This window comes from Schistocerca serialis, chromosome 4 (genome assembly GCF_023864345.2).
Source record: "Schistocerca serialis cubense isolate TAMUIC-IGC-003099 chromosome 4, iqSchSeri2.2, whole genome shotgun sequence".
NCBI classification, from domain to species: domain Eukaryota; kingdom Metazoa; phylum Arthropoda; class Insecta; order Orthoptera; family Acrididae; genus Schistocerca; species Schistocerca serialis.
Genome location: NC_064641.1, coordinates 233,610,505 through 233,636,601, shown reverse-complemented (window position 1 = coordinate 233,636,601; position 26,097 = coordinate 233,610,505). Strand labels below are relative to the sequence as shown.

The 26,097-nt window shown below is 42.8% G+C and overlaps 1 protein-coding gene across 3 annotated transcripts in view; it reads right to left on the bottom strand.

Moving 5' to 3' along the window:
• Window positions 1-5,950: 5,950 nt before the first annotated feature.
• LOC126473981 (UDP-glucosyltransferase 2-like) overlaps window positions 5,951-26,097 on the bottom strand; it is an 81,787-nt gene continuing 61,640 nt past the window's right edge. For all 3 annotated transcript variants that reach the window (XM_050101367.1, XM_050101368.1, XM_050101369.1), the window contains exons 6-7: window positions 21,171-21,390; window positions 5,951-6,919 (exon numbers count right to left, since the gene is read on the bottom strand). In XM_050101367.1, coding sequence (XP_049957324.1) covers window positions 6,643-6,919; window positions 21,171-21,390 — 497 coding nt within the window. In that variant the 3' untranslated portion in view covers window positions 5,951-6,642. The remainder of the gene's footprint in view (window positions 6,920-21,170; window positions 21,391-26,097) is intronic.

Below are 26,097 nucleotides of genomic sequence, written 5' to 3'. Positions count from 1 at the left end.
AACCTGTATCCTGGTAAAGGAAGCCTCTGAATTATCTCCTTAGTTAAGAAGTGTTCAGATATACCAATAATTTCAGAGTCAACATCTATAAGCAGTTCACTAACTTTATCTCTAATCCCTTGTATATTTTGATGAAATATACTAATTCCCTCATTCCTCGGATACCTAAGCTTTGTCAAAAGTGATTCCCTTGTTAGAGAGACTTCCCTTAAGCAGGAATACCTATCAGCTGACTTCAATCTAAAAAAGGTGCAGCTCTAACACCCACTACTGCAGGAATTTTCCCATGAGTGATCCCACCAACCACACCTATGCTGTCACCTATAAGCTTTGCCAACCTCCCCTTCCCAACCTGTTGAGGTGCAGGCCATGTCTAGTGAAACCCGTCCTGCTGATAGACTCCACCGACACCACTGAAATGTGACCCATGCTTTCTGTCATCAGCGCACCCCCAAGTCTCATGTTATTACGCCTGACGGCTGTATTAAGATGAGGCAGATCGTGACGCTGAAACAATTCCACGAAATGCACATTCGTGTTGCCAGTCTGAGTGGTTATCTTTTCCAGGTCACCATCTATGTTATACTCCCCATCCCTACCAATACTATACCAGCCCCACCCACAATCACTACCTGATCCTCTTTAGTAAAATCCCTACATAACCTCTCTATGTTAACAGTCACCTGAGCCAACCCTGCATTAGGCTTCACAATGCTGATGACCTGGTACTCACTCCCCAGCACTTCCTGCAAGTGCTGGCCTACACCTCTGCCATGAGAACTACCTAACAGCAGAACCTTCTTCTTCCGCTTCGACTTTGCAACTGTTCTAGGCACAGTAACTACTGAGGTCCGCTGCATACTTCCTACATATACAGCTATTAGAGATTCCTCTCCACTAGACTCTGACAGTTGGTCATATCTATTGTAAACACCAATAGTAAAACTATCTGAAAATCTTCTTCTCCTAGTAGATCTCTTGCCAACAGCCAGCTCCCATTCCCCAACCCCCTTCTCCCTCCTCATCCTATCTAGCTCCTCCTGAGCGTTTTTCAACTGCACCTGAAGGGCACAGATCTTACGCTCCTGCTCCTCTATCAACTAACTCTTGCTACATAACCTGCAGATCCAGGAGAGGATCTCACCAGAATGCCCACTGGCTTTCCCACTGCATTCCCCCCCGTGAAAATACTTCGAACAAGTCTCACACCGCAATCCACTACACACGAACCTACGGCAAAGCCCACACTTCTCACACATGGTAAAATTTTACTTTTTCTAAGTTCGGCTACTACAATAAGAAGATGTTAAAAACCTGACTACAATAATCACAAACTTACTCTACAAGGGAAGTAACGACTATTATTAACAGTATTAATAAACAACAAATGTGAATATAACAAAAGACTAATACAGAAAGAGAATCAAACGTCTAATGACACAGTAATGAAGCTGAAAACAGTTCCCAAAAGGTTCTTCTGAAATTATTTCACCAGAAAACACCAAGAACATCGGTTGAAGACTACTAAAGTTCCTAAATAAACCACTATACACAAACAATTAATTAGTACTTAGCTTTCGATGCGCCGCTATAGCTGCAACTGGTCAGCGCGGAATGTAAACATAGGCAAGAGATTAAGTTGCTCGATACGAAACACTCACAAATATCAGGTCATCTAGATGCTTTTAATAGACAACGAGATTCTGTCTCGAAATCTGGCAGAAAACCCAAAGAGATTCTGGTCATATGTAAAGTATACCAGTAGCAAGACGCAACCAATACCTTCGCTGCATGATAACAGTGGTTATGTCATTGATGACTGCCTTAAGCAGAGTTATTAAACATGGTTTTCCGAAATTCGTTCACCAAAGAGGACGAACTAAATATTCGAGAATTCGAATCTAGAACAACTGCCAACATGAGTAACTTAGAGCAGATATCCTCGGTGTAGTGAAGCAGTTTAAATTACTTAATAAAAGCAAGACTTCCGGCTCATTTTACATACCATTCAGTATCCAATCATAGTAGCTGACAAAGTAGCTCCAGATCTAACAATGATATATACAACCGCTAGCTCATCGAGAGATCTGCACGTAAAGGCTGGAAAGTTACACAAGTCACACCAATACACAAGAAAGAAAACGGGAGTAATCCGCTGAACTACAGACCCATTTCACTAACGTCGATTTGCTGTAGACTTTTGGAACACTTATTTTGTTCAAACATAATGAATTAGCTCGAAGAAAAGGATATGATTGACTAATAATCAGCATGTGTTCAGGAAAAATCGCTTTTGTGAAACACAACTGGCTCGCTGTACTCCCGAAGTAATGATTGCTGTCGATCGGGATTATCGAATTGATTTCTAATTTTTTGATTTGCTGAAGGCTTTCGACACATTTCCTCACAAGCGTCTTCTAATCAAACTGCATACCTATGGAGTATCATCTGATTTGTGTTACTCTATTTGTGAGTTCGTGTCACGTAGGACACATTTCGTAGCAATTAACGGTACGGTGAAACAGAAGTATATGTGGCTTTCTCCAAGGAAGTGTTACAGGATCTCAGCTGCTCCTGATCTACATGAACCACATAGAAGATAATCTGAGCAGTCCTCTTCGATTGTTTGCAGATGATGCTGTCGTTTACTGTCTTATAAAGTCATCAGATGATCAAAACCAACTGCAAAATGAATTAGTCAAGATATCTGCATGGTGCGAAAAGTAGCAATTTGCTCTAAATAAGGAAAATACTGTAAGAAAACTGCTCAGTTTCGGTTTTACGAAAAATCACACAAATCTAAAGGCTATAAATTCAACCAAACACTTAAGGATTACAATTAGAAATAACTTCAATTGGAACGATCACATAGATAATGCACTGCGCAAAGCAAACCAAAGACTGCTATTTATTGATAGAACACTTAAAAAATGCAACAAGTTAACTAAACCAGACTACTTACAACACGCTTCTGAGCCCTCTTCTCTATTATTGCTGTGCGGTGTGGTATCCGCATCAGATGGAACTGACGGAGGATAACCAAAAGTTCAAAGAAGGGCAGCTCTTTTGTATTAGAGAGAAATAGAGGGGAAATTGTGACGGACATGATGCGTGAAATAGGATGACAGTCATTAAAACAAAGGTGTTTTTGTTGCGGCAGAATCTTCTCGTGAAATCTCAGTTACCAATTTTCTCCTCCGAATTCAAAATATTCTATTGGCTCCCACCTACATAGCAAGAAATGAACATCATGACAAAATAAGAAAAATCAGGGCTCGCGAAGAAAGTTTTAAGTGCTCGTTTCTCTCGCGAGCCATTAGAGAGTGGAACCGTAGAGAAGCAGTTTGAAGGTAGTTGGATGTACCCTCTGCCACGCGAGAGTAATCATGTAGATGTAGCTGTCGAAGTTAATCATCTCTTTGCCGACTGAAGGCTTCACCACGATAACAGGAATCGACAGGGGAGCAAACACGAAACAGTTTTTTCTTGGATGTGTGGTATGGAGGACCTCAGTACGTTATTTAGTGCTATTCAGAATATAAAATATTTTCGGTTAACCAAAATATCGCTCAGTACAACACATGAGCCTGATATAGACTGAATTACTCTGAGCGATATTTGAAAGCTATTTCCCGTTGCACTGCAAAGTCAAAGAATCTTTTTTGGTGTTTGTTATTCAACAACAACCTGTTTTGTACTGACAGTAATTGTACATGCAATGTAATAAAGTGTTTCTTTATACTAGTAGCATCGTGATATTGATTTATATCAGGAGTTATTGCAATTCAGAGCAGTGGTCACTGGTGGTAAGCATTTTGCATATTTAAAGGACCGAACCGAAAAGAACCTACAAGACATACATGAGCCCGCCCGGTTAGACATGCGGTCTAACGCACTGCTTTCTGGGCGGGAAGGCGTGTCCGTCCCTGGCACGAATACACCCGGCGGATTAGTGTCGAGGTCCGGTGAGCCGTCCAGTCTGTGGATGGTTTTTAAGGCGGTTTTCCATTTGCCTCGGCGAATGCGGATTGGCTCCCCTTACTCCGCCTCAGTTACACTGTGACGGCGATTTCTGCGCAAATACTGTCTCCACGAACGCGTACACCATAATTACTCTACCACGAAAACATTGAGGTTACATTCGTCTGGTGTGAGCCGTTCCCGGGGGATCCACTGGCTGCCGAACCGCGCTTTAACCCCTTGTTGTATGTGGGGAGGTGGTGGGGTGAGTGGACTACTGTTTCCTATTGTGGGGTTGTGAACCACTGAGGGCTACGGCGGGAACGAAGCCCCAGTTCCGAACAATACATTATATGGGTTGCATTTGAATATGGTGGAGGGTAATCAAGTCGTTCGGATACTCTTAAAACTGGCTACTGGCACCAATCAGTGCCGAAATGTCGATATGAGTTCGGACGGCACTTCGGAATGAGTATTTCAGTCTATGTTTCTGGCCAGTCTTTTTCGCTGATTCGGAAACAAATTATTTTTATATCACGCGGATTCTACATCGTGGCACTTTTAGGTGATGTGTTTTGTGAACTATGGTTGCGTAAACTACCGATAAAGGTTGGGCCTAAACTATCATTGCCAAACGCAGAAAAGAACTTTGCTCTAGACACTACTAAATGCTTTGTCTAGTCCAATTTGCTATTTGTTGTGTATAGCTATTTTTGTTTGTTTTCTAATATTGAAATGCGGGAAGAGACCATTCCTGGTACATAAAGGGATTCGAATGGGACTCACCGCAACAAAGCGAATCGGCTATCTCTACGACCGTTGTGTCAGTTCTGCTTTGTTGAAGCACAGAACGCGGATGTAGGATGGCAGATCTTCGAGAGGGTTGCAGAACTTATTCCCCCTCACCGCTCCTCTCCCTTCGGGAAGTCAAAGTTCTCTTTTGTTTATGGTCGCGGCCGACTCCACGGTATGCTGTCCGCATAATAATTGTTGTTGTGCGTGAGAAACAAATTACTACCTTAAAGTACAGATGAACCACCAGAGATAACATATTATTTCTGTTATTACTACCGAGCAGGTGGAGCAGTGGTTACCTCACTGGCCACGCATTCGGGAGGATGATAGTTCAAATCCCCCGTCTGGCCATCCATACTTAGATTACCCGTGATTTCTTCAAATCGTTCCAGGCAAATGCCAGGCTGGTTCTTTTGAAAAGGGCACGGGCGAATCCCTTACCCACGCTTTCGTAATCCGAACTTGTACTCTACGAGCAAACTGTCGTCGAGACGTTAAATTCTAATCTACCTTGCTTTCCCAATTACTTCTATTTCCACTCAAAAAAAGAAGTGAGTTTTCAGGTATTCACTACCCCAATGGCAACATATTAAAGGTTTAATGCTCCACTCAACACTACTGTTAATGCAGCGATTTGAGGAACAGGTCATGTCTCAGTGGGTCGAAGAGTGGCTGGAAGTAATGGACAAGAAGTTGCGGCGGGTAAAACTTGCTACTCGGCAGTGGTGTCTCCCCTTTCAGCTACAAAGTCGAAGAAATATTTATCACTCGCCTTCGGATTGGCCACAATTTGATTGTACACAGTTCTTCTTCTGGCGGAAGAACCCTGCAATGGAAAACATATTTCTGTTTGATGCATTTTAAAGGACAGAGGGTAGTTTACTGACCGATAATTATTCTATTTTAGTAGACGATGAGGTGAATCTCGTGTACGAATCTCAACATTTTGTGAAATATCTTATTTGCTATTTTCTACGTGTGGCAGACTCACCCTGTTTTTTTTTCCTTTTTTTTTAGCTGTGCGCCAGTCACGCTTTCCTGAGTTATGCTTTTTTAGCTCTTATTTTATATTTTAGTTAAGATTTTCATAGCACGTTTTACGCAGTTGTACATTCTTTGTGCTTGGGCATGTTGGATAGCAGAATGTGAGTGCATAATGCGACAAGGTGGTTATAACTGTAAGTAAAACAATACCTTTATGCATAATTCACTTTTATTTTAAATGTTTTAATTATATTCCCCGCGGAATATATTGGTAAGGCCACTAATAACATCGCTGTTGAGCGTCATAGATTTACACACATGCACACCACACACACACACACACACACACACACACACACACACATAATAGCTCGCAGAACCATCGTGTTCATACTGTTGTGTGAAAAGTTGCAGAAGATACATAAATCTTGCACAGTGTTTTTAAGTATAGAAATGCCAGAATACTGGTGATAATTCATCACACTGCAGATGAGTGTGAGCTGAATGCTGGCAGGTTCTGCTGGCCTCGTTTCTCAAATTGGAATTCGAATGGGCGACGAGAATTTTATAACACTGCGTAACAGCAGCTCAGAATAAATACTAGAGAATTTCTTCAGGAACATCAGTTTTCGAACACTGTTACCTGAGTAGTACTAGCACTAATGGGGCGGGATGCGTAGTAAAAGCACCATCTCGCCAACCAAGTGTATGCAACTGATGATGTATCTGTTAATCTTCTTACGAAGGTATGTTCCATACTGTAACCACTCCAGATGTTACTTATGTGCAACAGGGACTTCTTCACAATACCCAGGTTTAAACTAAGTTCATAGTACCTCAGGAGTCCATAGCTGCAACGTATGGTTGGTGGCCACGTGCACACAAGCTCCTGCAAACAGTGTTTCACTGTTTCTTAATCTTGCTCGGTCGAGATACGGCCGACACCAAGCGGCGCATCAGCTTGTAGAGGACAAACGCCGCCACGGCCGCCACAGCCAGTATGAAGGCTATGACGTCGAGCAGCAGCAGCTGCCACCAGTGCAGGTCGAGGGCTGCGCTGCGCAGGTGTGGAGCCCCCTGGTGGCGGATCACGTACTCCACCCACCACACTGCGTTTTCTAGAGACGTGCCCTGATGTTCTCGGTAGATGGCAGAGTAGCGCTTCATGTTCTCCTGGTAGCTGCAACAGAGAAAGGGAATTAGCTACCTTCCTTACTTGGAAACGCTTTTTCAACTAAAAATGTTCTGACAAATGTCACTTCTGCCTTGTATAACTTTTTACACTGGAGTCCCAGCCTGTGTAGGAACTTGTACAGAAAAGGATCTTAAAGGCATACTACAGTGATTGACGAAAAGTCATCGAACGGAACAGGGACATGAGTAGTAGGAGTATTGCTGGAACCTGCACGGTGCATTTGTCGCTGTAGAGTACCTCTGCCAGGCACTTAAGTATGATTTGTTGAGTATCCATGTAGATGAAGAAAAAATGTATTCCTCATGCCTCACATTCATGTCGGCAGCACGTTGACTGACAGCAGACCGAGATCTAGCAGTATGGTTCTTTGTCGGCGACGTGACATCCGTTCATCAGGCACTTGTTATCCTCCAGTACAGCAGTTTGCGCTTGTGGAAATAAGGTTGCTGTGATGTTGAAGATCCCCTCTAGAGGTCTCTTCTACACACTCTTGACCTCTAAACCGCGAATCCTGCTGTAATCTTGGGTATTCCATGATTCATGACTATAAGTTTACGTTCAACGTCGGTTTGCTGGCGACGTAATACCATATTCACTGCACTCATATTTGCCACATCCTATTCAGATATCATATCTCCATTAGAGCCAAAACCACACCTACCGCAACTTCCTATCGACATACACGTCATATACTGAAATGAGACAACCCTTCTTGTGACTTTTAGCTACATAGTTTAAAACCAGAAAACACACTCGATTTGTTCCAGAGTCAGACAACGCTCTTCTCCATGTGTATACATAAAGGCAACATGATGTTTCTTTCAATAACTGACAGTTGGTTCCTTCTGTCCCGCTGCACCCTGGTGTAGCTGTGATCATTGCACGTTCATCGTGAACGTAATTGTCTTCGTGCACCACCAGAATTTCCATTACACAGTACGAAATGCAAGATTTTCATGTTCTGTCGCACACTACATGCAAACTATTAGTTCTACTGTAGCTAAATTTTGTACTCGGACACGTTTCCACTGGAGGCCTAGGTTTAGGGTTATTCGAGAAAAAAGCGTTTGAAGGTTACTGTTGTACGTTTCTCTTTAATAAATCGAAAACGACGGCCTTTAGCAAAAACGCATCCCAGTACAAAATTCAATTGTATTACTGTTAATCTTTCTGTAGAACTAATACTTTGCACTTAGTGAGTGAGAGAAAATGAAAATCATATGTATATTATTTGAAGGTATTCCAGTTTGTATAAAGCCCAGCAACAGGGGCAGCTGAATCATCTTGCATAGTAGCAGCATTGTCGTCATTATCCGTGATTAAATTACAACTTTTCGGCAAAGTAATGTTAAATAGTTTAGAACAATTAGAAGAATTCTCACCTGTGTATATTTTGTAGCAGAGTTCATTTCATCTGTTTTATAGCATTAAAAAAAGTTTTTGAGATTGTGAAACTTCTGGCCATATAACGGTTTTACCCACTTTCGAGACACCCCTCTCATGGGAAATTGAAATAACGATAAAAATGGTGCAGATTCGTCCATTAGAATGGTTCTAGACGGAGTTATAACATACAGGGCTGACTAACGCCGTTTGAGGTGACACTGCAACATTTACATAAAGGCAGAAGATGAGATGTGACTTTCTCAATTTTAAAATTCATGTCTGCGTTTTTAGTTAATCAGCCTTCCCTACCTTATCGTTTGACATTTATGTGGAGCTCTGTATTCGGTCTGCTCCGCCGAAAGGTTTCAATTTCGAGAGCAGGTCTTCCCTTACGACATCAGCACCCAGCACAGCTGGATGGTATCTCTGTTATCGTGCAGTCATTCAACATTAATAACAGCTGTTTAAGTATTAATTTTATATCATCAAGTTGTGAAAGATGTAAAGAAATAGTGTTAATTAAAATTTCAAGAAGGCAAAGTAATGATTTTCGAAGCAACCAATTTTTTCGTTTTCTTTCTTACGGGTCACAGGGAACTGATGTATCAAGATCAAGTGTAGTGAAAATGTTTAATATTACCTACAAAACAGTACGTTTACTCTTCTCTGTAAAAAATTCTAAATGAGTAAATTCAATAAAAGGTACTGATCTGCAGATTTTTCCAGTATCTTGTAGTGTAACTATCCTTTGGTTTGGACTTACATGTAAGAATATTCAGTATTGAAGTCGATAATGACAGTGTAATGCCTTTGGCTGTTGGAGTTTGAATATTCTGGCCACAATCCATCTCTGATGAGATCTGTCGGAGGGCACAGGCGTCCACGAATTCTCTTTAAAACGTTACATTAGTTTTATCTTGTAGATACGCTGGATTTCTTTACTGAGCAGGAAAAAATTCTTTTTCAGTAGAAAATCTAATCAGTAAAATATTAACGCAAGTGTGTATTATAATGGTCATATAACCGATGGTGGTAGCTGTCGACACAAGCTGTTCACAGCGGGGTGTTCCTCAACGCCGTCCGTGCCTGTGTGCCAAGTGGACCGCTAGACCAGGAGTCGGGTGCGTAGTCGATGATACAGTCTCCACATCTCTACAGCCGTAATAGAACTTTGATATATCTTCGTTGCAACTTGTGTGCGATTTATAGCATCGAAACTGCGTCGTACCAGTCGAGTGAGTAATTATGAACCTTTCTATTAGCTGTCTTCCGTAACGGCGTCCATATTACTTAGCGCTTGGCAAGTGGAGTCTTGTGCAGTCTAAATCACTGATTGACGGATTTCATTGAACTTTACCCGTAGTCACTACTAGGCAATTTCTCCACGCTACATAAGAAGTAGCGTTTGTGAGCTCTGAAAGAATCCTCTTGGGAAAGAACATTTTTATTATCCCAATTTTAAAACAATTAGAGAGTACAGAACAATTCATCATATTAAATAAAAATAATGAATTTAAGGATGTGATCAAGTTTTTTTCAAATAACTTAGTCATTTAGTGAACAACAGTATGTTAGTACATGTACTACAGAGCTGCTCTGATGGCGAAGTTGCAGTTTTAACGTATAACACTTGAAAATACCCTACAGCAGCAGCTCCTATAGGACCACTGTTTTTCCAAGTATTGGTCAAGCAGATGTTTGCTGTCACTTTGCTGCCAGTAGGAGGCAATAGTAAATGGCGCTGCTGAACGATCAGAGATCTGTGACCAAGAACAAGCAGGAGAACTGGTCCACAAACGAGTCAGTCAAGAAACAGTTTCTGGGAGAATTATTGACAAATATTTTTCATCCTTACTAAATAATATCTACTCAAACGTATATTTTCATCTTGTTACTCTTTTCATACACACTTCACATAGTTTTTCCAGTCAATAGATTACGTCCTTACAGGGCGAATTTGGAAGGTCGGCATAATACTCACACATCATTGCTACAATCACTTCAGTAAAATGTTAACTACGACATAAGTGTTATCTGGAACAAGTTTGATATCAATATTCTACGTTATTTTATTTACCTAGATGACAACCACACATTAGAGTCCTCGAATGACTGGTTTCGACTATATGAGACTATAAGGCACAGTCATATTCAGATCTACAAACAAGAACAAGAAATACAATCAAGGGCAACAAACAAGACCTAGCTTTATGGAAGGTTGTGTTTAAAAGTATCTTACGAAATGTTATATACTATAGAATCCCATGATCCTTTAAGGGCAAGCGTTCTCACGCTTCCTAAGGTAACGTGTGAAGTAGTTACAACACACTCATGGGAAATGACTGTGTTGTAAAACCACAAAGCATCAGAATGTATTCTATGGGTGTCGTTCACTTTTATATAAAATTACGTAAAATACACTTAAAAGTGACCCATAAATAGAGATCAGCTGTAACGGCCGATAAAGTGAAATAAAAAAAAGTATCGATGAAAATAAATGTATTCACTCACTAAAAGACATAGATGCTGAAAGAAATAAGGGAACATGATATTCCAATGTTTATGTGCAGTAGAAAAATAGTAAGGAAAAAAGCCACTGATGTGACGTATTTTAAATTTCTTGTACATACATAGTGAAATGTACAATAATCAACAGTTTATGTTAATAGAACTGTAGTAAATGAACTGTGCTTGTCCACCATAGTATTGAGCAGTATGTAGTACGCTGACGTGCTGACTCAAGACTTGGCGAGTTGGGTACAACAGAGGGTCCGTAGCTCAGTGGATGGGTGAACGTACTGCTGGTCCCTCGATGCATGCAACTGGACGGTTGTCGGAAGAGATGTGCAACTCTTCCCTGAACTCGAAATGTGTTCTTTCCACAGGCTGATTTATTTGAGGACATATCCGTGCTGCGTACAGGGCGTTTGCCCTCTCTACCAGCAATCTTTCTTACACCATCGTCATGTGCGTAATCTGATCCAGCAGGCGACAGACAGAAGATCGTGCAGTGTGAGCACCACTGGAGGTCCTTGGCCCCTCGGACCTGCTTTCTTCCGTGACTCGGGTGGCTACAGATAGGTACAGCTTTATACTGGTGTCGCCTACGTATTGAGGCCAGCACAGGGCATCTCCAGGTCAGTCTTTACCTTCGAGTCCTCTGGGCCAGGCATTGATCGCAGAATAGGTCCCTCGGTCAGAGTTCTCGCTAAGGACACCACTAGAACCGTCAACGTCGCACTGCCACCAGTCACCACTGACCATGGAGCCACTGTTGACTACCTCACACATCTCAAGAGATTGACCACTACACAAAGAACATTGGTACTGGCCGTAGACATTACCTTAAGTTTTAACTGTTCCACTACAGAGGGTAACAAGACTTTCACTTTATCATAATTGTCCATCTCCCAATTTACTAACTTGCCTAAATTTAGTGATTGCCACAATCTGCTGCATACAGTTCTTGTAAATACCTAACTCTATAAAGGAGTATTTGTTTATATATTTATTAATAAACTGTTTCCTGGGTTGTGTTCCCGTTGCATCTCAGCCAGTGCAGGACTTATACTTTTCTGTGATCCTCGTTTCTGACACTTGTTTAACCCCACAGATAGTATTCTCTTGCATGTTTCATCTACGCTGGAAGTGCACTGATATTGTCCTTCCATCCCAACCAACCTGATGTTACTGCCTGGGTAGTGCTGCTGCTCCATATAGTGGCACAGGTTCACCACGTGAAACCCTCAAATCTCCAACGCCTTCCATACGTCAGTTTACTGCGAAAGGATTCCGGACAGCCCTTCCACCATTCCAGGTGTTCTACAGGAAGATCGAGCCATGGACAAACTACTTGGCCAGGATGAAGTAACCTTTTCTCACACGTGGTATCACAGGTGGCACTCAGCAGCACTTGCTTTTCTCCCCATATGGACGTACAGAAATTTATCAGTTGCTACAATGGCACAACCCAAATACAGTCTCATTCCCATATGAACATTTGAAATCTTGTCTTACCGAATATTTCGATTCACAAGTGCACATTGCAGCTGCCCTTGACAGGTATTTTTGCTACCATAAGCTCAGTGGAAAGTTCTATAGGGAGTGGGTAACCTGGCTGCAGTGTCTGTCCATAGACTACCGTTTACAGTGTACCATTATCCACTGCAAACAATCTTACATATCTAGTCCAGGACAAGGTCCTTGTCCACTCGCCAATGACTTCACAATGACCTCCTCAGACTAAAGGATTGTATGTTGGAAATGTGCCATCCCATCTTTCGACCTTTTTAACAATCTCTGTGGTCTTCTGCAGTGTTCCACGTACCCTCTCAGGATTTTTCTATCTGCCAGGCTCATAGGTGCCAGCCCCAACCATGGACTTTCCACTGTACTGGGTCACCTGTTAATGGCAAACCTCCTGCAGGTGAGCAACACCTACAATGCCTACCCTAATGCAGGAATTGTTTCATCGTGCCCATATGGGCCCCCAAATCCAGGATTAGAAAAATGCTTGCTCTCAAGATGCTCTGTACATCCATGCCGTGCTCCCCATATCTGACAGACTCTTAATTCTTGTAACACAAGTTAATGCTGGCCCCATGGTTTTTCAGAGTGATGCAGGTTCTTCCATGACTCATTGTTTGGGAGACTAGTCGGCACCTGGCCTCCCACTTCAGGAATTCTCCAGACAACTTTTCAGGTATAAAAACGATACTATTGAAATCACGGGACAGTTTACTGCCCGAATTCAGTACCACTCAATCGCCTTCATGGTATGCATCCTGGTAGTCGACATGGAGGGATCCACGAACATCCTCAGAATCTATGTTTTTAACGTCTTGGGCCAGGAAGGCGACTGCTCTGCCAACAGCGTCCAGCCATCAATGGCCAGGTCCTATTTATGAGGCTTATGCAACAAGTATGAGTTTGTTCCTTCTCGACTCTCTCCTGGCGTCACTCGTGGACGCTATACCTATCAGCCACGAGTTTTTCAATACATGCAACATCCTCTTTGCTCTCAAGGAAAATCTGCAGATGGTACACGATACCTGTGAGAGGAAGGCAACCTGGCTGTAGTACCTAACATTCAGTGGGCTACCCCATTCGTCACTGTGGAAAAACCAAATGGGTCACTTGGATTTGCAGAGATTTCAAGGCCACCACTAATACCCCACCTGTCATCGATACCGATTCTATTACAAAATTCGAAGACATCATGGTGCACCTTACATGGGGAAGGTATTTTCGAACATTGGCGTTCAGGACACTTATCTTCAACTCCTTTTTGACATCACGCAGCGTTTTAATGATCAACATCTCATTTGGCCTATTCCGCTACAACAAGTTTCCTTTCAGCATCGCCAGTACCCTAGTTATTTTTAACAATACTTAGAAAACCTGGAGAAAATGCTTATGATTTAACAACCATCCTAGATGCCCTTTTCTCAGTGCTCTGGCAAGCCAATCTCAAGTGCAACAACTACAAATGCTGTTTCTTTGTGCCACAAATCGAATACCTTGGTCAAATCTTAAGTGACTCAGGAATGTAGCCCACACCACACAACATTCAGTTCTCCTAGAAACTTCCAGTACTTAAAGACACTAAACAACTCTAGTCTGCGTAACGTCAAATAAATTAGTATAGACAATTTAACCCAATGCAGCAGAAACTGGGGGAAAATGCCATTTGGAATTGGACTCCAACAAGTTTCAAAGCCTTCAGTGATCTACAACAAACTCCCGTTTGCCCAGTATGCTTTATGTCTTATGGCTCATCCAAGTTATTCTCTGTGGCAGCTGACACATCAGATTATGGCGTAAGCTGTGTTTCTGTCTTACGGAGTCAATGGTGTGCAGTGCTGTATTGCGTTTATCTCCAAAACATTAATGCAGGGGCAACGAAACTACAGCTGGATAGAAAAGGAAGCCCCATTTTTCTGCCCTAAAATATTCCAAAAGTACACATATGACTGACAATATATAAGCCTCTTTTTCCATTGCTGAAGGTCGACTCAGATATTCCTACCATGGCAGACATTACGGTAGACATTGTTCCTGTCCAGTCACTCTGTGGCATCAAGTATTTTTACACTGCTCAACATGTCCTTGCAGACATCCTCTCCAGTTTACCGCTGGCACAGGACGCAGAATTTGACTCAGCACCGGATGTCTGTTTCCATACGCATACTAAAGTAGAGGAGGCAGTGTTTGCTCTCCCCTTAGGCATGATAGTCATCGTCCACTACTCCTCTGAGGACCTGCTCATCAAAGAAGTGCTCTGTCTACAGTTGGCCAACAAAACATAAATACCTGTACCACGTGGAAGCACAAGCCTTTCTGGTATGGGTGCCATGAGCTATCATCTCATAAAAGCATCTTTTTTTTTACAGGAAGACAATAGTCACACCCACGTCGTCATAACATATCTTCTCACTCCTCCATGAGAGACACTGGGAGATTATTCTGACAGAATAGTTGGCTATGCAACATGTATATTGCCAATGGAGTGACACCAGCATTGTCAACATGGTTGCATCATGAGACTCCTGCCAGAGTCAATAGCTGGCACAGGCTCAGCGATACTTCCCCCGGCGTGATATGTCATCTCTATGGAAGCACCTGCGTTTAAATGTAGAGGAACCCTCTTTAGGTTTTCATGTTTTGTTGGTGCAGGTAGTGGCTTTCCATATGTGTCAGACATGTCATCAACTCATCAGTCCAAACGATTCAGGCACTGGAACGCGTTTTTCCTATTGGGGTGCTCCCAGAAATTATAGGCACAAGCAATGGCCGCCTGTTCACGTCTTCTGAATTTTCCATTCTTTGTTCAAGGAATGGCACCACTTTGGTTTCTATGGCGCACTTCCTTCTAGCATCCAACAGGCTGGCAGAACAGTTTGTCCTCACTTTCAGTTCACTACTAGACAAACTGCACCTACACCTCTTTTAACTTCATATCACTCCACCTCATAAGACGGAGTCAGTCCAACCAAGAGATTACATGAACAACCACATCGTTTGCAGCTTTTCATACTTCATACAAAACCTGATTTACCCCTCTCCTTGGTGGTAAAGCCGGCACTGTTACTCTGTCAATCACGAGGTCTGGGTGCTGGTTTTCTACAATAAACACCAGTAATGGGTGCCGGCGGTGGACACAAACCTATTGGATCAAGCTATGTTACAGTTGCAACTACAAAGCCTGCTCCACATGTTGCAAACATTATCAACCAGCTGTACTCCTCTACCACACCAACTCCTTTTACCAATAGTCTTTCAGTCTTTAGTTGGAATACTTCCCTCCTAAGACCATGGGCAACGTCACTCTCCTGCCACCTCAATAGTTATGTGGCCTGCAGCTTTCAGCAGGGTTGGCCTTCTCTGACCCAGACACACACTGTAGGGTACATCGACCACTACCCTCCTGTTCGCCAAGTCCGCGATCAGTTGACGAGGAAGTTAGTGCGTACCACACCCACTCGAGGTGGTGGTGGGATGATGTGTAAGAGCTGCTCATCCTCTCTTTAACAACGATTCCTATATCAGTGTCATACGAGTGGTCTAAGCCAGTGAAGCCACAGAGGCCATATTAGCAGACGACAGACGGAAGATCGCCCAAGCTCAACAGACCGGCAAGGGACTTCATGGGAACCACCAGCGATCACTGGTGCTGCAGACCTACTTACTTCCGCAAGTCACGTGGTCATAAATGAATGTAGTTGAATTGTTGCACCACTGGTACTGACGCAATCCAGGCCAGTCTTTTTCTTCTAGTGCTCTCAGCCACAGACCTCTCGCTGAGAAAACCATCGGAACCGTCAGTGCTACACAACCGTCAGTCACCGCCTAATGTGGGGCCGCCAGTGACTACTCCAGGCGTCGTCAGGAAGTAGCTTCTATGCAGGAGATTGCAAAGGACATTGATATTGGTCATCACCATTATCTTACATTGTAACTGTTCCACTACAGAGTGAAGTCAGACCTTGACTTAATTCTTCATTGGGGTCATATGCCCATATACGAACTTGTGTAAAATCAGTGATTACCACGAACTACTACACCCTTTTTTTGTAAATGACTTACTCCAGAAAGGAGCATTTGTTTATGTATTCATTAATAAACTTAATAAACTTGTTATGCCTTGTTTACCTGGGTGTGTTGAACTTTCTGATGAATAGTTTGCATCTTCTAACAATTCACGCTTCAGATCCTCCGTTTTCCTCTGACCAAGTGCTTTTTCCTACAGAAGCCATGTCCTGATTACTTTTTTTTCGAATCCTGGACTCTTCCCCTTTTCTTCTGGTAGATGAGTTGTGAATTAGTCGTCATCTATCGGTTAAAGCATCACAAAGTTATCAAGAACACCTTGTACCATCCGGAAAACATCGATCTTTTTAGCAGACCAAATCAGTTCTGCCTTAATTTTTTGTAGGTTCACCGGTTTCCATTTACTGCTTACACGTGTGGCATTAAGCGGTAGACCCCAGATCATTCAGACTAACAAATCGGTATCCTTAGTGAATTAGATTCCCTTGCATCGGTCCGAACACTCATTTTTATACTTGCGTTTGGTGTGTACTCAATAAACACAGCACTCGACTTACTTAGGAGTTTTTCAGTGTTAATTACTCAAGTAAAGGGTAAAATATTTTATCTGATATGCTTTTCTCAGAGTAGGACTTGCAACCTACGTCCTCAAATATTTGCTTGACGTATTCCAATCTCTGTCTTCCTCTACAGTTTTTGCTCTCTACAGCTCCCTCTAGTACCATGGAAGTCATTCCCTCATGTCTTAGCGGATGTCCTATCATCCTGTCCCTTCTCCTTATCAGTGTTTTCCACATATTCCTTTCCTCTCCGATTCTGCGTAGAACATCCTCGTTCCTTACCTTATCAGTCCACCTAATATTCAACATTCGTTTATAGCACCACATCTCAAATGCTTCGATTCTCTTCTGTTCCGGTTTTCCCACAGTCCATGTTTCACTACCATACAATGCTGAGCTCCAGACGTACATCCTCAGAAATTTCTTCCTCAAATTAAGGCCGGTATTTGATATTAGTAGACTTCTCTTGGCCGGAAATGCCTTTTTTGCCATAGCGAGTCTACTTTTGATGTCCTCCTTGCTCCGTCCGTCATTGGTTATTTTACTGCCTAGGTAGCAGAATTCCTTAACTTCATTGACTTCGTGACCATCAATCCTGATGTTAATTTTCTCGCTGTTCTCATTTCTATTACTTCTCATTACCTTCGTCTTTCTCCGATTTACTCTCAAACCATACTGTGTACTCATTAGACTGTTCATTCCGTTCAGCAGATCATTTAATTCTTCTTCACTTTCACTCAGGATAGCAATGTCATCAGTGAATCGTATCATTTATATCCTTTCACCTTGTATTTTAATTCCACTCCTGAACCTTTCTTTTATTTCCATCATTGCTTCCTCGATGTACAGATTGAAGAGTAGGGGCGAAAGGCTACAGCCTTGTCTTACAACCTTCTGAATACGAGCTCTTCGTTCTTGATCGTCCACTCTTATTATTCCCTCTTGGTTGTTGTACATATTGTGTATAGCCCGTCTCTCCCTATAGTTTACCCCTACTTTTTTCAGAATCTCGAACAGCTTGCACCATTTTATATTGTCGAACGCTTTTTCCAGATCGACAAATCCTATGAAAGTGTTTTGATTTTTCTTTAGCCTTGCTTCCATTATTAGCCGTAACGTCAGAATTGCCTCTCTCGTCCCTTTACTTTTCCTAAAGCCAAACTGATCGTCACCTAGCGCATTCTCAATTTTCTTTTCCATTCTTCCTCCTTTCATCAACCAACTGAAGTATTTCTTCTGTTACCCATGGTTTCTTCGCAGCTACCTTCTTTGTACCTCCTTTCATCAACCAACTGAAGTATTTCTTCTGTTACCCATGGTTTCTTCGCAGCTACCTTCTTTGTACCTATGTTTTCCTTCCCAACTTCTGTGATGGCCCTTTTTAGAGACGTCAATTCCTCTTCAACTGTATTGCCTACTGCGCTATTCCTTATTGCTGTATCTATAGCGTTAGAGAACTTCAAACGTATCTCGTCATTCCTTAGTACTTCCGTATCCCACTTCTTTGCGTATTGATTCTTCCTGATGTCTTGAACTTCAGCCTACTCTTCATCACTACTATATTGTGATCTGAGTCTATATCTGCTCCTGGGTACGCCTTACAATCCAGTATCTGATTTCGGAATCTCTGTCTGACCTTGATGTAATCTAATTGAAATCTTCCCGTATCTCCCGGCCTTTTCCAAGTATACCTCCTCCTCTTGTGATTCTTGAACAGGGTATTCGCTATTACTAGCTGCAACTTGTTACAGAACTCAATTAGTATTTCTCCTCTTTCATTCCTTGTCCCAAGCCCGTATTCTCCTGTAACCTTTTCTTCTACTCCTTCCCCTACAACTGCATTCCAGTCGCCCATGACTATTAGATTTTCGTCCCCCTTTACATACTGCATTACCCTTTCAATATCCTCATACACTTTCTCTATCTGTTCATCTTCAGCTTGCGACGTCGGCATGTATACCTGAACTATCGTCCTCGGTGTTGGTCACTGAACTGTTCACGGTAACACACACTCTGCCCTACCTTCCTATTCATAACGAATCCTACACCTGTTATACCATTTTCTGCTGCTGTTGATATTACCCGATACTCATCTGACCAGAAATCCTTGTCTTCCTTCCACTTCACTTCACTGACCCCTACTGTATCTAGATTGAGCCTTTACATTTCCCTTTTCAGAATTTCTAGTTTCCCTACCACGTTCAAGCTTCTGACATTCCACGCCCCGACTCGTAGAACGTTATCCTTTCGTTGATTATTCAATCTTTTTCTCATGGTAACCTCCCCCTTGGCAGTCCCCTCCCGGAGACCCGAATGGGGGACTATTCCGGAATCTTTTGCCAATGGAGAGATCATCATAACACTTCTTCAATTACAGGCCACATGTCCTGTGGATACACGTTACGTGTCTTTAATGCAGTGGTTTCCATTGCCTATTGCATCCTCATGTCGTTGATCATTGCTGATTCTTCCGCCTTTAGGGGCAATTTCCCACCCCTAGGACAAGAGAGTGCCCTGAACCTCTATCCGCTCCTCCGCCCTCTTTGACAAGGCCGTTGGCAGAATGAGGCTGACTTCTTGTGCCGGAAGTCTTTGGCCGCCAATGCTGATTATTTATCAAAATTTAGGCAGTGGTGGGGATCGAACCCGGGACCGAAGACGTTTTTGATTATGAATCAAAGACGCTACCCCTAGACCAGAGGTACAATCCTGATATGCCTATGTCATGATATTGAATACAAATCGTCTGTCATTCGTCGTGCGATGTCATATCAAAAAAAAATGGTTCAAATGGCTCTGAGCACTATGGGACTCAACTGCTGTGGTCATCAGTCCCCTAGAACTTAGAACTACTTAAACCTAACTAACCTAAGGACATCACACACATCCATGCCCGAGGCAGGATTCGAACCGGCGACCGCAGCAGTCGCACGGTTCCGGACTGCGCGCCTAGAACCGCGAGACCACCGCGGCCGGCGATGTCATATCACATCGCTATATTGTAAGTGTGTTTTCATCTGCCTGGATATTTCATGAACGGCACTGTACAACATGTTCAAACAGAACTAAAAGAATTTCAGATATTTCAATGGCATATGTGCACCAGCGTGAGTTCTTTTCACCCCATCCTCTGCAATGGACGTGAGATAGTAATCGCCGATTGCAAGCGGGCAGTTTTAGCTTTTTGCTATGTGTTGCTGTCGTATTTTCTGCTACTTCACTAATTGGTGATAGTGACGTAATTAACTCTCTCACAGCCGCCATGTCCGATATACATCTCTTGACACAATCGGCAAGTGTGACGTAGTTAAGAGAAGGGCGGGAGGGGGTGGGTGGAGATGAATGCAGAAGCTCTTTTTTTGTTCCGTCGTCATTTTTGTATTACTGTCGCATATTCCGTTGCGTCAATCATTAACAATCGTACATTTAATAAGTGCGATCGCAATCCCTAAATACAGCGTATTTGGTATAACATGACGACTGTTTAAACTGTGGGTCAGTAATGTTATTACCCTTGTGCCCTCTGCATCGTTTTCCGTGACTCTGGGTTGTTGGAAGAGAATCTACTATTACTTAGCGTGCCCCACGTAGCGCTTTTCTGTCTCTGCGGTCTTTCACGAGCCTTTGACCTTTGACAAGCTGTTCATTCATAGTCTAGACGACTCGCCAGAAACAACACAATTTGGTCCACCCACTGCAAGCCCTGACTGCAACCATGATCGCTATCTCATTCAACTCCAAACGTGTCACGTAAGCTTGTGGAGAAAATACTTTCAACTTATTCTCTCTAAACCTTTTTCCAGTTACTAGATTTCTCAATTGGGGTTTCTTTAAATTGATTATCCTATAAAATGTAAGTATACAATCGGTATATCCTTAAATGTACGGTTGAGAGGATTCGAAATTGGGGAATGAAACTCGATGCCAGTTACAAGGAAAGTGCATTGCAGTTATATGTGGATGACCTATTTACATTCTGAAGTTTTGTGCAGACATATGACAAAAGTTGATGGCGAGTATTTCATCTATAATGAGCTAGCCATGCAGAAGTTCTTACATCATGAGGTTAATAGGTTAATGGAATTTTATGGACAGGAGTTACTGAACGTCATGAACCAATGGGAAAATATATAGTGCTAATGAATATTCAGTCTTTACGTTTACCATTCATCTCATATTGTTAGTTCCCTATAAATGCCAAATGACGGAAGATTATTTTACCATAACTCCCTACAACTCACCTCTTATCCCCTAGCACTGTCTGAATGGTTTGCAGCATCTTCTCTTTTGTAATGCTCTTGAAATCCAGTTTCATCCCTATTCCCGCACTGACCATCTTTGCCACGTTGTATCCTTGATCCCCAAAAAACGGTATTCCAATGAGAGGCACTCCATAGTATGCTGCCTCATTGAAACTTTGAAGTCCGCCCTGGGTGATGAATAGTCGCACGTTTGGGTGAGCTGCATCAGAAACATAACAGATCACGCATTAATCTCACAGAATACATACTGAGGCATATGAAAAATAGCGGCAATTGAAGAGTGTCAGTGGATTGGCTCTGAGAGTCGGACATCAGCGAGTAGTTGTTGTACAACTGAGTAATGCGTGGGATTTCTATGCCATATGCAGGGTGACCCGAGAAGTTCCCTATCATTTTAAAATTCAATACTTCACGGAATAGCGTAGATAGAGAGGCAGAAATTGACATATATGCTTGAAATGACATGAGGTTTTATTGAGACAAAACAGGTGTAGAATATGACGAAAAGGTGGCACTTCGTATGACACAAAAGCAGTAATTAACATAAGAACAGATTTTTAGCGAAAACAATGTTCAAAATGGCTCTGAGCACTATGGGACTTAACTACTGTGGTCATCAGTCCCCTAGAACTTAGAACTACTTAAACCTAATTAACCTAAGGACATCACACACATCCATGCCCGAGGCAGGATTCGAAAATGCGACCGTAGCAGTCGTGCGGTTCCGGACTGCGCGCCGAGAACCGCTAGACCACCGCGGCCGGCGAAAACAATGTTCTTTGTAACAAATGCTCAACCTGTTAGCCGTCATTCATCAACAATACCTATAGTCGAGGGACAATGTGGTGAACAGCATTCTACATTATAATGGTAGGTACGTTGAGAAAATGCCGTTGTATGTTGTCTTTCAGCATCCATAATGAGGTCGGACGTTCGCGGTAGACTTAAGACTTCAGGTAACCCCACAACCAATAATCACACAGATTAATGTCTGGGGACCTGGGAGGCCAAGGATGAAGGAAGTGAAGGCCCACCACGCAATCCTCACCAAACGATGTGCACAAGAAGTCTCTCATGCATGTAGCAATATGGGGTAGCGCGCCATCCTACTTGAAAGTCGTACCTTCTGGCAATGTTTATGAGACAGGTTATGGATGAGGCGATTCCATAATATATCGGCATACCCAGCACATAATGTGCATTCAATGCGGTGTCCCCGACTTGTTCCTGTCAAGCATCATCTGGTGGCTGGTTTGTATTTACAGTCATATTATGTAGCCCATCAACAGCTATCATTGACAACTGTTGATGTGTATCACAATATGCCCTGTAGTATGGCATTTGTTTGTATCATAATACATGAAATGTAAAAGTCATATTGTTGTTGTTTTCTTTTTAATTTTCTTTGGTTAATGGTTGAGAACCGAAACCGGTCTGGCAAATGTGTAAAATACCATATGGCAAAGTAAACATGCATTTTCTTAAACAACTTCGTAACACTTGCGTGCTGATTGAACTCACCGCTAAAAATTCTAGAAGCCCGCCTTTGAATTTTTTCGATGTCGTCCTTTAATTCGACCTGGTAGGCATTCAAAAGAATGTTCAAATGTGTGTGAAATCATATGGGACTTAACTGCTAAGGTCATCAGTCCCTAAGCTTAGACACTACTTAACCTAAATTATCCTAAGGACAAACAAACACACCCATGCCCGAGGGAGGACTCGAACCCCCGCCGTGACCAGCCGCGCAGTCCATGACTGCAGCGCCTAGACCGCTCGGCTAATCCCGTGCGGCAGGTAGAGATTCCAAAGACACAAACAGTGCTCAAGAATGGACCCCACTAGCGTTCTGTTTTATGGATGAGTTTCTTTTTTTATTTTTATTTTATTGAGTCATCAGTCTTCTGATTGGTTTGATGCAGCCCGGCACGAATTCCTTCTTCTCAAAGTAGCACTTGATACCTACGTCCTTAATTATTTGCTGGATGTCTTCCAATATCTGCACTCTATAGCTCCCTCTCCCTTGGAAGTCCCCCTGATGTCTTAACAGATGTCCTATCATTCTGTCCCTTCTCCTTGTCAGTGTTTTCCAAACATTCCTTTCCTCTCCGATTCTGCGCAGGACCTTCTCATTCCTTACCTTACCAGTCCACCTAATTTTCAACATACGTCTGTAGCACCTCATATCATATGCTTCGATTCTCTTCTGTTCCGATTTTCTCACAGTCCATGTTTCACTGCCATACAATGCTGTGCTCCTACAAATTTCTTCCTCAGGTCTACCTCAGGTCTCTGATATAGGTATCTGATATTAGCGGACTTCTCTTGGCTAGGAATGCTCTTTTTGTCAGTTCTAGTCTGTTCGTGGTGTCTTCTTTGCTCCGTCCGTCATTGGTTATTTTGCTACCTAGGTAGTAGAATTCCTTAACTTCTACATATATGAGCTGACCTTTTCCAAAATTCTCCCAATGAAACGAAGTCGATCACTCGCTTTCGCTGCTGTAAACCTGACGTGCTCATTGCATTCCATATCGCTTTGCAACATTACACCTAGATATGTAATCTAAGTGACTGTGTCACTTGCACCTTACTGTTGCTGCATTAGAACATTACAGGACTGTTTTTTCTACACGTCTGTATTAAGTTACAATTTTCTACATTTAGAGTAAGCTGACATTCGCCACACAAACTGCAAAATTTTGTCTAAATCGTCCTGTGTGCTCCTACAGTCACACAACGACGATACCTTCCCGTACGCTACAGCGTCAACAGAAAACAGTCTTAAGTCGCTGCTCACCAGTCTGTTAGGTGTTTTATGTATATCGAGAATAAAAGCGGTCCTGTCACACTTCCCTGGGTCATTGCTGACGATGCCTTTGTCTCTGATGAATACTCGCCGTCAAGGATAAGGCACTGGGTTCTATTACTGGAAAAGTCTTCAAGACACTCACATATCTGCGAACCTAATCTGTATGTACAGACTTTCGTCAACAATCTGCAGAGAAACACCATGTCAAATGCTTGAGGAATATGGAATCTCCCTGTTATCCTCCATCAGTGGTTTGTATGATATCAAGTGAGAGAGGTTCGCAAGAGTGGTGCTTTCTAAAAGCTGATTTGTGGCCAGAGGCTATTATGTCCCAAGAAAATTTATTATATTCGAACTCAAAATGTGTTCAAAAATTTTGCAGAGGACCGATGTTGGTCTGATTTATGTGATACAGTTCTTTTACTTTTCTTTTATGTAGGAGTTACCTAAGCCTTTTTCCATTCGGATGGGACTTCTCGTTGGGAGAGAGATTCACCGTAAATGCAGGCTAAGTAAGCGGTCAATGCCACAGAGTGCTCTCAGTAAAACTGAACTGGGATTCCATCTAGAGCTGGTGACTCATTTCTCCCCAACTCTGTCAGTAGCTTCTCTACACCACGCATGCCAGTTTCTATCTCCCTCCATTAGGGAATTTGTACGACACTCAAACGACGGTATGTCTGTACGTCTTCTCGAGTAATTTCTTAAACGTGAAATTTAAAATTGCAGCTTTCCTTTTCGTATAGCTCACTGTGTACTCCATGGTATTGACCTTTCCATCGTATCGACTTTGCCACTGGCGGGTCCAGTTTACAACCCCGCCCAATGACCCACCGACACTGTTTAATTATAAATGGTTCAAATGGCTCAGAGCACTATGGGACTCAACTTCTGAGGTCATCAGTCCCCTAGAAATTAGAACTAGTTAAACCTAACTAACCTAAGGATATCACACACATCCATGCCCGAGGCAGGATTCGAACCTCCTGCGACCGTAGCGGTCTCGCGGTTCCAGACTGCAGCGCCTAGAACCGCACGGCCACTTCGGCCGGCTGTTTAATTATACCTGTCAGCCTTCACGCAGGGTGAAAGTTTCCTATCTTGAGGTGGCTGGCTTGTTCGCAAGTGTTCTCGTTGTGCCAGTTCCCACTGCTGACTGCAATCAACCCAATGAATTGTTTCAAGTGTTTACCAGCATTCCATACTTGCCCAAAAATCAGTCATACAATAGCAAACATATTTGTTTGTAACTGGAACGCCTGCAGTTTGTTCAAGTCCCTCCACGTGTTTGTGAGTTGGCGGCATCCCTTTTGCCGTCTACCAGACTTCATACGGTGCAACTCATCTCAAAAGTGGCAAGCACTTCAGTCACGTAATCCCTGTCTGGCTTTTGAGATAGCTTCTACCACCAGCTGTCTCGTCAGCAGCATCCGGTGACGAAGTATTACAGTATGTTGTTAATCACGAAGAGTTTTGTAGCAGAGGTATTCCCTGGATCGTGGTATTCATAGTGCTAAACACAATTTCACGTGAAATATCCAGAGCCAAAACACACTGTCTCCGGACCAGTGTGCCCTGTGAGTCGGAAACCCATTACATGACCACGAACCTCGATAATATTGCACTTCTTCCCACTTTGTGCTCCACTCTCAGCCACCGCCCATAACAAGATCCGACACCGTTAGAGTTGTGTGGTCTCTCAACATTTCCGTTCTCCACGGTGGTACGGCCGCTGTCTCTTCAGCACAGCAGCTGTCTCTAATCCACTTGTTGATGAGTGAGCGTATACTGACGGTCTCATAACTCTTCTTATTGTACAGCCTATGATACTTCCGCTTGGGCCGTTATCGTGCTACTCTGGTTTCCTTAGAAATGATTTCGGAGAGCGATGTGGCTTAGTCATTTTCTCATTAACCAATATTCGCATCTATGCTCCACAAGCCACGTTATGGTTTATGGCAGAGGATGCCATTCTTGCCGCTTTCGCATCCCCCTATCCTTGTTCCATTCGTGGATGATACACGGAAACAACAACTGTCAATAAACTTCTGTAGGAGATCTAATTTCTATGACTTTCTCGTCGTGGTCATTTCGCGA